Here is a 14,583-nt window from a genome sequence, read left to right on the forward strand (position 1 = left end):
TATAAATAATCTTCACGGAAGTATGCTCTCTTATACAGTTAATATTAATTTTACATTTATCATAAAAAATGCCAGTAACCATCATTCTGTTAGTATAAATCACACAACTCAAAAAAATACCTAAAGAAGTTTAGAATAAACTGGCATCATTGAACCTAGAAAACTGTGACTTTTAACCATATAGAATTATCAAAAATTCTTGAATGGCACTGTTGTAAACTTACATCTCTAATTTAAAAAAACTTCTAATTAAACAGTTCCTGTGTTAACTAAAAATAAAACAAAAACACGTGAATACAAAACAGAAACAAACACGAACAATGACCATACAATAAAGGGTGAAACTACCCTGCTCAGCACACCACTGCAATAATCTCAGCTCCAAAAGTCACAGACTCACTGTTTGTCACAAGTTGGGCAAGTCACTGAATAGGGTTTTCACTGCTGATTCTACTCTACATTCAAGATCATAACCCCCTGACTTTTTGTTCCTCTAATGTCTGTACTCATGTCCACTGCCCACAGCAGCTGAGCACACCAATAATTTAGGGTTTGATAGTGAATTCTTGATCTCTGGAAAGGTCTAAATACTGAAATGTGCACTTTTCTGTTCTAAGATAGGTCAACACATGGTGTAACAATAAAGTACCTGGCTTTCTTAGATTTCTCTGAGTTTGTTAGGATATTCCAACCCTTCATAACTGGCATGGCACAAGCAGCTACAACCTGGAATTTCAATGGAAAAATTTTGTATTTTTTATCTTTAATTATAAGCAAATTAATACAAAAAAACATTAAATCATACATATGAAAATAAGCATAAAACTAATTTTCAAGACTGAATGTTTTAAAGTTCATTAATATTCCTATTATGACAATCTGGCACTTCACACTTTTCATAAGAAATAAATAACTACTTAAGTTGATTCTAATAGTCAATGCAATCTCTTACAAGAGTTTCTGAAACAGAACCTTAAAGAACTGTGCTTTGAGTAGTGGCACTACTGAATTAAAACTGTATAAGTCAAAACGCAATTAATATGAAAGTCTTCATTACAACACTTTTCTCTAGTGAAAATGGAATGGCATTAACTAATGTAATGTGTTAACAACAGAATGGTTTTTGGGAATTATATTTTATGCATCATTTTCTGTAAACTTATAAGACCTCTAATTTTAAAAAAAGTGGAATAACTTCACAATTCCACATCCTACTGCTTTTTTTTAACATTCTTTTTATTTTAAAATACTATATATAAAGCAAAAAGAAAAAAGCAACAATTATCAAAGTACATTTTACCAAATAGTTACAGAACAGATCCCAGCATTTGTCACAAGTTATATGTCGGATTTTTCCTTTTACCTTTTCCAAACACTAGAGGCTAGAAGGAATATTAATACAGTGATTCAGCAAACTCATTTGCTAAATCCTATTTTCTCTGTTATATCTCCTCCTTCAATCTTCTCCCAATCTATAAGGATCTTTGTTTGGGCAAAGCCTGTTGTGGATTCATGTTGAGAAGCACCCCTTCTCAATATGAAGGATGGGGGAATGTGATTAATTGATAATCTTGGATAGGTTGGTCCCTCTTCCTACTTATGCTGGTTTGAATCTATTATGTAATTAAGAAAAGCCATGCCATGTCTTAACCCCAATCCAATGGACAGCATTTCTTTTAATCTTGATAAAGTACTATTGGTTGCTATCTTGATTAGATTATCTCCACAAGATGTGGCGTGCCCAAATGTGGGTATGACTTATGATCAGATGGAGAAGGGATTCCACCTATTCCAGGTGGGTATTGATTAGTTTACTGGAATCCTTTAAAAGAGGAAACATTCTGAAGAATCAGAAATGACAGAGCTGAAAGAAACTTCGGAGCAGAGCTGACAGGCAGAGAACAGAGATGTGGATGTCTGGTGATACTTAGAGCCCAGCAGGCATTGCCATGAGATGTTAAGCAAGCCAGAATCTGGGGAGAGCCAAGGGAAGCCAAGAGATAAAAGACCACCCCAGAAAAGCAAAGTGAGGAACCCCCCCATAAGAATAGAGGTTGAAAGCAACCTTGCTTTCAACAAGAAACAAGGGTCCAGCAGATATTCCTGACCTATCAGCCTTCTTTGAATTAAGGTACCTTTCCCTAGAAGCCTTAGTTTGGACAATTTTATAGGCTTAGAACTGTAAAGGTATAACTTAATAAATTTCCTTCTTAAAAGCTATTTCAGGGCGGGCCACGGTGGCTTAGCAGGCAAAGTTCTCACCTGCCATGCCTGAGAGACCCGGGTTCAATTCCCAGTGCCTGCCCATGTGAAAAAAAAAAAGCTGTTTCAGTTCTGGTATATCGCATTCCAGCAGTTTGCAAACTAACACAGATTTTGGTACTGGAGAACTGGGGTGTTGCTGCAGTTTGCAAATACCAAATATGTTGGAATGGCTTTTTAAATGGATATGGGGAAGATTCTGGAAGAACTGTGATTCTTTTAACAGAGAAGGTCTGAATTACTTTCAAGAGACTGTTGGTAGAAATGTGAACTCTAAGGATGCCTCTGATAAGGCTTTAAACAGAAATGAAGAATGTGTCATTGAAAAAGGAAGGAAGGCATTCTTTGTAGATTGAAGGCAGAATTTTCTCTCTTTTTATTTAATTTTTTTGGAAGGCAGAATCTGAGAGTGATGAATTCGTATATTTAGCAGGAGAAATTTTCAAATTAAATGTGGAAAATGTAGTCTGGCTGCTTCTTGAAGCTTATAGTAAAATGCAAAAGGAAAGATTAGTTGAGAACCAAACTCTTGGGTACAAAGAAAACAGATATTGGTGTTCAAGACAATTCTGGGCTTCCAGAAAGTGAGACCCCAGTGAATAGGGCTCCACATGAGGATTTAAGCAAAGAAATGGTCAGCCATTTCAGAAAAAGTCAGGTTTGGAGATTAAGTTATCCAAAAAGGATTTATGGAAATCCCTATTATCTGATAGGTATAATGCCAGTATATTGCATAGAAAACCAAATAGAGTGTTATGGGATCTTGTATAAACTGAATCACTGTCAGTCTGGATTAAAAGGGACAGAAAAGGGACAAAGTGAAGAAAAAATGTCTCCAGAGGCAAAACCATGGAAGCTAATGTTTGGAGCCAAGAAACCTCAGGCCAGGAGAGTGGGCTGATCCATACACATGGAAAGGGTGAGTTTGCCCCAGAAGCAGAGGGCTTCCATTTCATTCTGGAACAACTGTGCTACCACAGGCCTTGGAAAGGGTGGATCACATAAACCAGGGGTTGGGGGAGCCTGGCTGTTAGCCCATTATTCTGGAGGGGTTAAGTATGTGCCCCAGAGATGGCAGATTCTGGGTGCTGTCTCAAATCACGGGGTATGCAGATGGTGGAACCTAGAAAAAGGTGGTCCCCCCAACAAGCCCCAGTTTTGCAACACTCCAGCATTCAGAGAGAGGTGGGCCACTGCCTAGGCCCTTGGAAAGGGTGGAACTGTCACTTTAGAGCCCTGAGTATAAATGACTCTCAAGACTTTGAAATCCAATGGAGTCTGCTCTGTAGATTTCACAACTATGTAGGTCCAGTAACCCATTTTCCTTTAAATTTTTCCTAATGGTAATGGAAACACGTATCCTATGACTGACCCTCCTTTGTATACTGGCAGCAGATAACTTGTTCTGAGTTTTGCAATTCTAGAGCCAAAGAATTCTGCCTTAGGACAGATCATGCCTGTCGCTGACTCTGATGAGATTTTGTACTGTTTCTGACCTGGAACTGTACCTGTATTGTTACTGAAATGGTTTAAGGCTTTCTGATATTGTTATGGAATGAATGTATTTTGTATTTGGAAAGAACATGTCTTTTTGGGGTCCAAAGGGTGGAATGTGCCGGTTTGAAGTTATTACGTACCCCAGAAAAGCCATGTCCTTTAATCCTTGTTCAATATTGCTTGGTGGGATCTTTTTTATTGTTTCCATGGAGATGTGACCTACTCAATTGCAGGTGATAACTTCTGATTAAATGGTTTCCATGGAGATATGTCTCCAACCATTCAAGGTGGGGTTGCTTACTGGAGTACTGTAAGAGGGAACCATTTTGGAAAAAACTTTAGAGCCACCAGAGCCAACACAGTCCACACAGTCAGAGATCATTAGAAATGAAGAAAGAAAATGCCCCTGGGGAGGCCACTGAAGAAGCCTGGAGAGAAAACTAGCAGACAGTGCCATGTGCCTTTCCAGCTGAGAGAAAAACCCCGAACATCATCAGCCTTCTTGAATCAAGGTATCTTTTTTACTGGATGCCTTAATTTGAACATTTTTATAGTCTTGCCTTAATATGGACATTTTCATAGCCTTAGAACTGTAAACATTACCCTTTTTAAAAGCTATTCCATTTCTGGTATACCACGTTCTGGCAGCTTACAAACTAGAACACTACTTGTTTTTTATATCACCATCTGAAAATACTATAAGAAGCCATCTTTAACTTCTAAATCTGTTACAATTATATGACACTTGCATTTATAAAGCACTTTTATTGATGTGTTTCCAGCTTTGATATGAAGAGACTCAATCCCACAAAAAATACTACATCTAAAGATAAAAGTAAAAGTATAGGGCTAGAGTTTAAATAAAGTTTGCTGCAAGATTTAAAGTTTTCTACCTTCTAAGCATGATGTGGAATTTTAGGTATCAAGTACCTTAGGAGCTTTCTCAATTTCAACAAGGCACATCCTGCAATTTCCAGCAACAGATAACCTTTCATGATAACAGAATCGAGGGATCTGCATGCCAACCTTCTCACAGGCCTAGAAATAAAAAAAAACTCTGCATTAGAATCTCCTGACTTCACCACTATTACTGTCAGGAAAAAAATGAGGCCATCCCCTGTCTTATAACTCCTACCTACAAATATCTATATCTCTGTCCATTCTTACTTCAGTCTCTGAAGAAAATTCCCACCTCTGCTCTTATCCTAAATGTTGTCTGCTCTAAAGCTGCCTCTCTAAGAAGTCTCAGTATACTCACAATTGATATGGGGAAAAAACTGGATAAAGTATCCTCAAACTGTGCTAAAGATTTGACTCTTCATATTCATTATGAACTATTGTTCACAAAGGTACTCCCCTCAAACTCTGTCCTAGTGGTTTCATACATGGACTTCCTCTATGCTTACCTACCTTTCTTTGAATTAGGGATTTCATTTCACACTGTTTTGCTGGCTAAAACCTAGTTCTATCTTGAATAACATATCTCCACAGACCCAACTCAAGACCTATAATCACATTGCAACTGAAGGTCTTCTCACTGTCTGTTTGCCTGGTGAAGAGGGATTAGTTCTGGGGCCCTGCTCTACCAATTTTCACCCTCTCCTTCTCCGCAAGCTCCTCCTTTCAGTCTATTAAATGCATTCAAATTTCCTCTACAGTTAGTTCTTCCATCCTCAGCCCTCACTCTAAAGCAATCTCATCAATTTCAAATGCTTTCACTATTTAGTCAACAAAAAGGTACTAAGTGTTTCCTACGTGCTGGGTGCAGTGGGTACATTAATGAACAAGACAGGCGCTGTTCCAGCCTTCATATTAGCTTACATTTCATGACCACACAAATCTTTATCTGAGACCTTGACAGTTCTCCACTTGTACAAGCTACAAACTCTTAGGTGGTGTTCACATAGGTGTTCCATAAGCATCTTAACCTTAACCTACTTCTACCCCCTACTATGCTTCCCCAAATAAGCTAACAAAGCCAGAAAACCACACACACACACACACACACACACACAATTCTGTGTTCTTCATCAATCCAAAGCTGTACGTCCCATCTAAATCGCATAAGTTTTAAAACCTATCCTACTGTTTCCATTCCCACTATCTTAATTTAGGCCTTTCCATTTCTTGCTCCACTAAGATACTCTTTACTCATCATTCATTCTAGTTTTGCTGTTCTTCAAACCACTATCTTCTACAATCACTGTCAAACCACTATCTTCTACAATCACTGTCACTCTCACATTTTATTGCCTTGCTTATAACAGCCACTAAAACTCACTACTGGCCTAACTACAAGTGGTCAGCATGGCATATACCATCTTTCATGGCTGAACCTTCTGTAGGTCAAAAATCTTATTTCTGACATCATCTACTCAGTTCTTATACTCCATTATTACCAAAAGTATTTGAAGCTTCCTAAACACAACAAATTATGTTCCTTAGCTAATTATGTTTCCATAGGAAATGTACATTCTTCCTTACACATATAAATATTAGTACCTTTAAAACCTCCTCTGGGAGAACCTGAGATGCTCCTAGGTATCTCTTTATACCACTTCCTATCCCTGCCAGAATACTCTCCACTGTATCTTTTTTTTTTCTCCACTGTATCTTGAACATACTTTTGCTATATGGTATTACATTTACTATTTACATGTTTATTCCTGGCAGATAGTCTAAAAACAACTACCGAAATGAACAAAGAACAAGAACATTCCATGTGGGTGGAATGAAGCACCACTTCTCATGACCAAATTAGTTATTTCCAGAGGAATTTGGAAAAATTAAATATTTAGAGCATAAATTCAAGAAAAGTATTACCCTCCATTTACCTCCTTTATAGGACACATTCATAGAAATGCTGCTAAAAATAGAAAAGTTACATGAAATAAAAACATCAAGCTGGCCCACAGGAAACAAAGGTTATCTTTTTTACAAATTTAACCTATAGTAAATAATAATTTATTTTAGATAATTTCAAATTTCTTAGTGGGTATACATTTGGAAGGCAGAAGTAAAACAGAGTAACTGTCAAACTTCACTGAGAATTCCAGAAACAGATAAATGATAGCTCACTTTAAAATGCCAAGGAACTTTCACAATTTTAAAAGTAAATAAACACTATTTTTTTAAAAATCAGTATTTTAAAAAAATCAGAATATGCTCACATAAATATAGAAATAGTATATATGCCTACCTGGAGGACAGTAGTTCCTGGTTCCACCATGACAGACTGACCATCAACAAATACCTCAATCAAGTTGCTTGCTGCTGTAGTAGTTGTTCGCACTGACCATCAAAAATATTGAGTTGGAAAAACAAATTAAGTGTTGAAATTATTATAGCAGAGGCTAATGGAGTAATTCTAACATACAAGCCCACAGTTTTTCTTCATTTTACTCTATTCTCTTCTAGTTCTCTAGATGCAAACTTTTAAAATATTGAATTACAGAAAAAGCTTTTGCAATATTAAATACCATATAGAATACAGATGTCTACTTTTAATAGTTTAATCTGAAAATTTTACTACCACTGAAGATATGTTCGCGGGAAGACCTCTTTTCAAAACCAGAATGACTGTTTTTCTACTTTGGCATTGTGGGCAGTTCCTACTACATTTTATTCCATGATAACTTCTATAAATATCTAAGGTAAAGTCATATTTTGAAAATTACTCCATTCAACTTGGGTCATTTGTTTCTACTTTCATTTAAAACTAATGATATGTTTACGGTCTTTCAAGAAACATTTCATAGACCTATAAATTTACAAAGAAAGTCTATTATCCATAAATGCAGATTTCAAAAAACACTCACCACATCCTTTATGAGGCTTAGCAAGGCCTGCTAAGGCCCTTCTTACAGGTATCCTTAACATATTGCTGAAAATAAACCAAAGAAGAGTTTTAGAGGAAATAAAAACACCTAATCCAAAGTCTTATGGTAATTTTTAATGTTTTTAATGTATCTTACAGTTTTAAAACACTTCATATACATTATGTCACTGAATTTTCACAAGTCCTGACCTTTTGCCTCAAATACTATAAATGGCACTATTCAGTCTTAGAGAGAATAGATGACTTGTACAATGTCAAGGTCCTAAAAAAGGAAGAGCTAGCGTATAAACCTGGTGCTTATAATTCTAAAAAGCAGTTTTGTTGTTGCTGCTGCTATCTTCACTATAAAGAAACAATACTAAATAGTAAAATGAATTGCAAGAATAAGGGTGAATTTATTGCTAAAGGTTATGTAAAATGAAGTCTACCTTTCTGCCTCATTCTATCAACATGCATTCTATCTATGTTATAAGCACAATTATCTACTCAATGTTTGTGAGACATTCTGTGCCAGTTCATAAGCCCAAGTCTTTGTGGTACCTTGAGTGACAACCTCTGTGTTAAGTAGAACATTTATCTTACAGATTTGCAATTATGTGTTTATATGCCTGTTTCTACCCTCACTGTATCAGGAACTCTTTGAAACTTTTTATCTTCACTGCCTATTTCAATGCCTAATGCACAGAAAGTTCTAAAACAGTGGTTCTCAACCAGGAACAATTTTGCCCCCCACAGGGGGCATTTGGAAATGTCTGGAGATACTGTTGGTTGTTAGAGTCGGGGGCAAGTTACTGGCATCTAGTAGGTAGAGGCAGGATGCTGTCAAACTTTCTTCAATGCACAGACAGTCCCCTAAAACAAAGAACTAATCCAACTAAAATGTCAACACTGCTGAAGTTGAGAAAATATTCTCAATTTAGTATCCTACTCTAAAACGTTTGTTGAATTACAGAAATAAATGGGAGTGGATTATGTAAAGAATACCACTTAAAAATATACATAGGCAAAGAGAAGAAAAGTTAACTGAAGTTTTAGGAGTTTTGGTCCACTCACCTGATCATGTGGGGTAAGAATCTAAAATTATAATTTTTCATTTGGAATTTTTAAAGGTATTAAAATGCGACTTATGTGATGACTAGAGTGTATCAACATAAAAAAATTCAACAGTGAATACTGGACAAGGAAAACAGAATGTGTTTTAAGTACAAAGTTTTACATAATTACCAGAGATGACGAATTAAGGTAAATTTCTTTAATTCAGATTTCATTAATTTCATTACTTCATTAATTCAAAAATGTCATTAATTCAGAATGCATGCCACTGAATTTGCAGACTGAGTTTGTCACCTATTAGTGAGTGATTTTTTTGGTAAACAGAGTTTCTGATTCTTTATAAAGCAGGAGGAAAACAATACTTTCTAGACATATGTGTAATTAGTGGAGCTCAAAAAATATCAGTTAAAACCGAATGCCATTTAGGCATTACTGGGTACTGAAGATCAGGTTTAGAGTGCTCTTTCTTTGTACTGCTTCTCCTATCAGCACATACTGTGTGTATGTTCCATTTCTAAACTATAGGTAAATCAATTTTAGTGTTTCTTAGATAGTAACCATCTTAATGACAGCAAATGGTGCACTTTGGTCATTTCCTTTTCTGATGACCTAACATAGTGTCCTTAGATATCCAAGGACCACCAAACAGTTTTATCAAGTCCTAGAATGAAAAGCACCTGTCCTATTAAAAAGTACTGATGTCAGAAATAAAGGTAAACCTGAATACAACACCACCTCAATATTTGCTAAGTTAAACTATCAACAGATTCTAATTCAACCTTTCTTATTTCATACAACAATTTTTTAAAATTGATACCATTATTTTGTTTCACTACAATATAATAAAAACAGTGTGCACTTTAGCTAGGAAATCAACCTGAACTAGGCTGCTACTGAACATTCAGCATCAATTCAAAAGTGCACACATAGTCCCAACATGTGAAATACAGACTTGCAAAACTCTTAATAAGTGCCTTGCACATATATACCACATAGGAACTGAAATAATGTCTCTCTTAGATAGGACAACGTTACTGATCAAAAATTTAAAAATGGTATGAGGGCTATTCTATTCCATATGTACATTATAATAGTATATATCCATCATTCATACATGCATATACGTTTCCATACATTCCATCATTCTCCAGATAAATCCTACATTCTTCCACTTCTCTCAAGCTACCACTCTATTCCAAGCCCCTTACCTGGACTATTAAAAATAGCCTCTTAACAGGTCTTCTGGCTTCCATCCAGATTCTTCAGCCCTTCCCTTCTTGCTGGCTTTGGCCTAACTGAAATGCCCTTCCCTCAGATCTTTCTGGCCCCTCCTCATCCAAGTTTTGGCTTAAAAACCATTCGTGGGGGAGATCTTCCTTGGCCAGTCTATTTAAAATTTTCTGATTACTTTCCAGTCATATTCCCCCACTTTCTTTTCCTTCATGGTCTCATTTCTGGTTTATAGTAGGAGATCAGTAACTATTTGCTGAATTAATTCTATCTCAAATCTCTGGCCGTAATTTACAGATACTGTCTTTCTGGAATTAAAAAGTGCTGGTGCGCTTATGACACTCGCAATGCGGTTAAAAGAATACCCCGCAAAGAATGAACTTAATGTGTAGTCACCAAAAACGTCTCCCTTTACATTTCCTATGCTGTCAATTCCTTTTTGAATAGTTGTGCTCCACTATCTTACAGTATGTATTAGAACCCAGTACTTTAAACAACGTAGCTTTGTGATTCTCCGTGGCGACCCTGGGTTAACTTTTTAAACGTCACCTTTCTGTTTTCCCCCACCCATCAGTGAAAGGAATAATAGTTCACCCCATCGTGGACAACAGACCAAAACAAACAAAAAAATAAGAGGCGTGTACAGTTGCTAAGGCAACAGCGGCCATACACTGATGCAATGTCCCAGGAACGTGGAAATTTGGGGAAAAAATGCTTATGCTTTAGGCCTAAGCCGCTAACAGTTTTCCACTCTCAGGGAACCAATCGACCTCCTCCCCGGGAGAAGAATGTCTTGCAATTGCGCTGCAGAGGTAAGGTCACCTACAAGACTGCATTCGGGCCTGCGCTCCCGAGTCCCTCCTGATCTTCCTTTTTCTTGCTCCACCAGTGCAAGGACCATGGCTAATAGAGTCTATATGCCTGCCCTCGGTGTTCCCGAGACGTCCGGGGAAGACCCGCCGCCCAGTCAAGGGCAACAGGAGAAAAGAGTCACCCGGGTCAAAGAAAACATCTCCGTCAAAAAAGAAAACCCTGACCGAGGCACTACAGCCTTCCCACTTAAACACGACTCACCTTCTCCCGGGAGCCACAAAGGTTGCTCTGCTGAACTGGAAGGACCACACCAATCCGGGTCACTCACTCAATATGGCGGCATCGGCTAACTCCGTCAGCCGGCCCTGGAGAAGCCGGGAGGGACTAGAACACCAGATTCGACAATTTCTCGCTTAGGTAAAGCTCGGCAATTTCCGTCAACTTGACAAGGGGCGGGGAAGAAGGCGAACGGACAAGGGGGAGGCGGGGACAGGGAGGACTGCTTGAAAGGGCAGTTCCGCCGGAAGTGATCGGGAAGCCCAGAAGCCGAGGGTTTTCGGTCATCTCCGGCGCCTCGAGGGGCGGTTCCGGTAATCTTGAAGCACTGCGGTGGTACGAATTTAAGAAATGCTCCTTTTATTAATTTATTCCTAAATCCAAGGAAAGGCTCACGGACAGTTCATTGGCTATTTAACTCAGAGTTCCCATTTTTTAAGTTGAGGAATGCGAGAAGTAACGTACTTTGACCTTTAACCTTCGGCCGTGTAGTGGAGGTGGGAAACGCCTCCGACTCTATATAAGGAATTTCCTGGCCTTCCGTGGTCCTTTTTTTCTTTCAGCGCTCCAGTTGGACTGCATGCGCTCCTTTTTACCTCCGCTGCTGCCCAGTTCCCGGATACAGCCGTCGCCATGGGTTTCGGAGACCTGAAAAGCACAGCTGGCCTCCAGGTGCTCAACGATTACTTGGCGGACAGGAGCTACATCGAGGGGTGAGCTCTCAGGATTGGAGAGGGAACGACTCGGTTTGGGGCCTGCCCGGGTACGATTGGGGACACGTGGCATAGTTTCCGCTGCAGCAAGAAGAAGGCCGGGCGCGAGTGCTCTTTAGGGTGAGGCGGAAAATCTCGCTTTTCTGTCGCCCCCGTGGCTGCCGTGCGCTGCGAGCTCCGGGAAGGAGGGTTCTGGGAGAGAAAGGTCTTCTCTCTTGCATGACTCAAATAAAATTTTTGCATGTGTTTGCGCATTTAAAAGTGATTGCCATGTTTTATATTCCTGTAGAAGGAGCTGCGTTAGAGGTTACAGTTCTTGAGGCCCTACTTGAGGCAGATATTGAGGGTAGCGTCATGACCCAGAGAGATGGTTCCTGTTCTTAAGGAGTTCATTTTAAAAACGAAACAGCTTAGGTAACCCAGTAGTAAATGGGTGCGGTCCCAATAATTAATTTGGCTGATAATGGCATTTGCCATTTATTGACTGGAATTTGTTTTTTTAAGTGTGTGTAATTTTTTTTTGATCGGCAGATATGTGCCGTCACAAGCAGATGTGGCAGTATTTGAAGCAGTCTCCAGCCCACCTCCCGCCGACTTGTATCATGCCCTACGTTGGTATAATCACATCAAATCTTATGAAAAGGAAAAAGCCAGGTAAAATTATCTTTATCTGAAAATAGAATGCTCTCTAAATCAGGATTTTCACATTACAAAATTGGGCCCAGGCTACTTTAGTTTTGTTCGAGTATATTGTAAGCTAAATTTCTTTGTGAGGCCAAGAGACTGAAGTCCTCCATTTTTTCACAGAACAGGTAGAACATGGACAACAGCAATTCAACTTTCCCCCACACTGCCCTGCCAATGTTCCTGGACCCTGACCTGGGGGGGCCACCTCTGGGGTGAGAGGGTGGCTCATTCATTCAGTCCTTGGCCATTCTTCTGAAACTGCCAACAAGGGTGGAAGTTTGGGGAAGTGGACTCCAGTTCATTAAGAATGGAACTGAGCATACTTAATGAAATCTCAAAACGAAATGTTCATACTGAAAGAGTAAATCATAGTGAGTATTGAATATGTCTCACATGGTACTAATGCTTGTTGGGTGAGGAGTTGAACATATAAAAGTATTTACTGGGGAGTGCATTAAAGGGTAAATTTTTTTGTACAAAAGGGGGTCTATTTGAGTAGTGATAAAAACAAGTTCTAGTATTTTGTCTGGAAAGTGACATCCCAACCTGACAGTGGTTGAATTTGAATTTTTTCAAGCCTGCCAGGAGTGAAAAAAGCTTTGGGCAAGTATGGACCCGCTAATGTGGAAGACACCACAGGAAGTGGAGCCACAGATAGTAAAGATGATGACGACATTGACCTTTTTGGATCCGATGATGAAGAGGTGTGTCATCTCTTGATAGCATAAATTGATAGGTGATTAAAGATGATTATGCCTAAGCACAGACTCTAGCCAAATTCTGTGGATCTGAATCATGGCTTCACCTCTTTATTACCTGCCTTTTCTTGACCATGCTTAGTGGCTAAATGATGAATAAAATCAAATCACCATCTTTCGGCTGAGCTCGTGATGGATTTGCTTTTTTTCTGATAAAACAGGTCTGTTTCTTTTGGGACCCTACTAGCTTTAGACTGAGGGACAACTGGCTTTGTGAAATGTGTTAAAATTTTCTTTACAGGAAAGTGAAGAAGCTAAACGGCTAAGAGAAGAGCGCCTTGCCCAGTATGAGTCAAAGAAAGCCAAAAGTAGGTCATTTTATAATTTGTGTTTATTTAACTTTATTCTTTTTCTAAGAAATCTGAGAAAGATTTCTGAGAAATCTTTTTCTAAGCTTGACCTCAAAGTAATTTCCTCTACATTCATTGAATAGATCAGTATTTAAAAACCTTCCCTAGAGAGTCTTCCTTGTAAAATTTCCACAGCTACTGGTCTGCAGCTGTTCTTATGGTAGCAGTTGTGGCATTCCTCTGTGGGAAAGAAACTGTTACACAATTAAACCTCTTTCTTAGCAAAATAGAGAGTAGGCATGTGTGTGACAGACAAAGGATGTATTGAATAGTTTTATTTGACTAAGGAGATAGCTCATTTTGAAACAAATTGAAAAGATTTGTTATGTGGATTGGACAAGGCTGAAAAAAGTATAATTGAGTATTTGACTAATGTTGTTTCTTGTACTTTTTAGAACCTGCACTTGTTGCCAAGTCTTCCATCTTACTAGATGTGAAACCTTGGGATGATGAGACAGATATGGCCAAATTAGAGGAGTGCGTCAGAAGCATTCAAGCAGATGGCTTGGTCTGGGGCTCTTGTAAGTTAATATTCTTTTATGAAACTGGTATCTGGAATTTGCATATGGTTTTACTCTTTGCCAGTCAACATGACTTATAGCATTTTTTAATTTTTAATTTTTTTAGCGAAACTAGTTCCAGTGGGATATGGAATTAAAAAACTTCAGATTCAATGTGTGGTTGAAGATGATAAAGTTGGAACAGATATGCTGGAGGAGCAGATAACTGCTTTTGAGGATTATGTGCAGTCCATGGATGTTGCTGCTTTCAACAAGATCTAAAGTCCATCCTGGATCCTTGCCCTTAAATAAAACTTTGACAAACAGCCTTTGGCTTGGCTCTTGAGTCTGTTAAGTAAGAGTGTGAAATGATTTCCTTCGGCTTTGAGGGAAGGAATTCATGGCCTAGTAGTTCATAAAATAATTCAAATTTGATTAAATACTCTTAAATATTTGGCCAGAAATGGAAACTACCTCTTAAAAAATGTAATATCTATACCATGAATATAGGTAGGTGTTAAGTAAAATTTAGTAGGAGTTTTAGTGTAATAGGTTGTTACTCTTTTGTTATACCTTCAGAATGCATGATACCAGTTTTACCAAAAT

General features: G+C 38.3%; 2 protein-coding genes and 2 non-coding genes across 5 annotated transcripts in view; 3 read left to right on the forward strand and 1 right to left on the reverse strand.

Moving 5' to 3' along the window:
* NDUFS1 (NADH:ubiquinone oxidoreductase core subunit S1) overlaps positions 1-11,177 on the reverse strand; it is a 44,383-nt gene extending 33,206 nt beyond the window's left edge. Inside the window, exons 1-5 of one of the 2 annotated variants that reach the window (XM_077154823.1) lie at positions 10,955-11,177; positions 7,578-7,642; positions 6,959-7,050; positions 4,690-4,797; positions 650-726 (exon numbers count right to left, since the gene is read on the reverse strand). In XM_077154823.1, the coding sequence (XP_077010938.1) occupies positions 650-726; positions 4,690-4,797; positions 6,959-7,050; positions 7,578-7,638 (338 nt within the window). In that variant the 5' untranslated portion in view covers positions 7,639-7,642; positions 10,955-11,177. Of the gene's footprint in view, positions 1-649; positions 727-4,652; positions 4,798-6,958; positions 7,051-7,577; positions 7,643-10,954 lie in introns of those variants that run through there. The other variant, XM_077154824.1, reaches the window with a different exon arrangement.
* Positions 11,178-11,185: 8 nt separating this feature from the next.
* Positions 11,186-14,303, forward strand: EEF1B2 (eukaryotic translation elongation factor 1 beta 2). The gene is made up of 7 exons (XM_077154831.1): positions 11,186-11,305; positions 11,533-11,682; positions 12,214-12,336; positions 12,947-13,073; positions 13,369-13,435; positions 13,873-13,998; positions 14,105-14,303. The coding sequence occupies exons 2-7, from the start codon at positions 11,603-11,605 to the stop codon at positions 14,257-14,259; spliced, it is 678 nt and encodes a 225-aa protein (XP_077010946.1). The 5' UTR covers positions 11,186-11,305; positions 11,533-11,602; the 3' UTR covers positions 14,260-14,303.
* Positions 13,209-13,288, forward strand: LOC143678574 (small nucleolar RNA SNORD51). The gene has a single exon (XR_013173355.1). It is a non-coding gene; the product is annotated as a small nucleolar RNA SNORD51 (small nucleolar RNA).
* Positions 13,605-13,735, forward strand: LOC143678579 (small nucleolar RNA SNORA41). Its single transcript, XR_013173360.1, has one exon. It is a non-coding gene; the product is annotated as a small nucleolar RNA SNORA41 (small nucleolar RNA).
* Positions 14,304-14,583: the final 280 nt, after the last annotated feature.

The sequence above is a fragment of the Tamandua tetradactyla genome, chromosome 3 (genome assembly GCF_023851605.1).
Source record: "Tamandua tetradactyla isolate mTamTet1 chromosome 3, mTamTet1.pri, whole genome shotgun sequence".
NCBI classification, from domain to species: domain Eukaryota; kingdom Metazoa; phylum Chordata; class Mammalia; order Pilosa; family Myrmecophagidae; genus Tamandua; species Tamandua tetradactyla.

Excerpts from the sequence above, each read along its gene's own strand:
- EEF1B2 (XM_077154831.1), top strand. The coding sequence starts at position 11,603 with ATGGGTTTCGGAGACCTGAAAAGCACAGCTGGCCTCCAGGTGCTCAAC. Across the intron at positions 11,683-12,213 it reads GACAGGAGCTACATCGAGGG|ATATGTGCCGTCACAAGCAG; the intron begins GTGAGCTCTCAG and ends TTTGATCGGCAG. Across the intron at positions 13,436-13,872 it reads TGAGTCAAAGAAAGCCAAAA|AACCTGCACTTGTTGCCAAG; the intron begins GTAGGTCATTTT and ends TGTACTTTTTAG.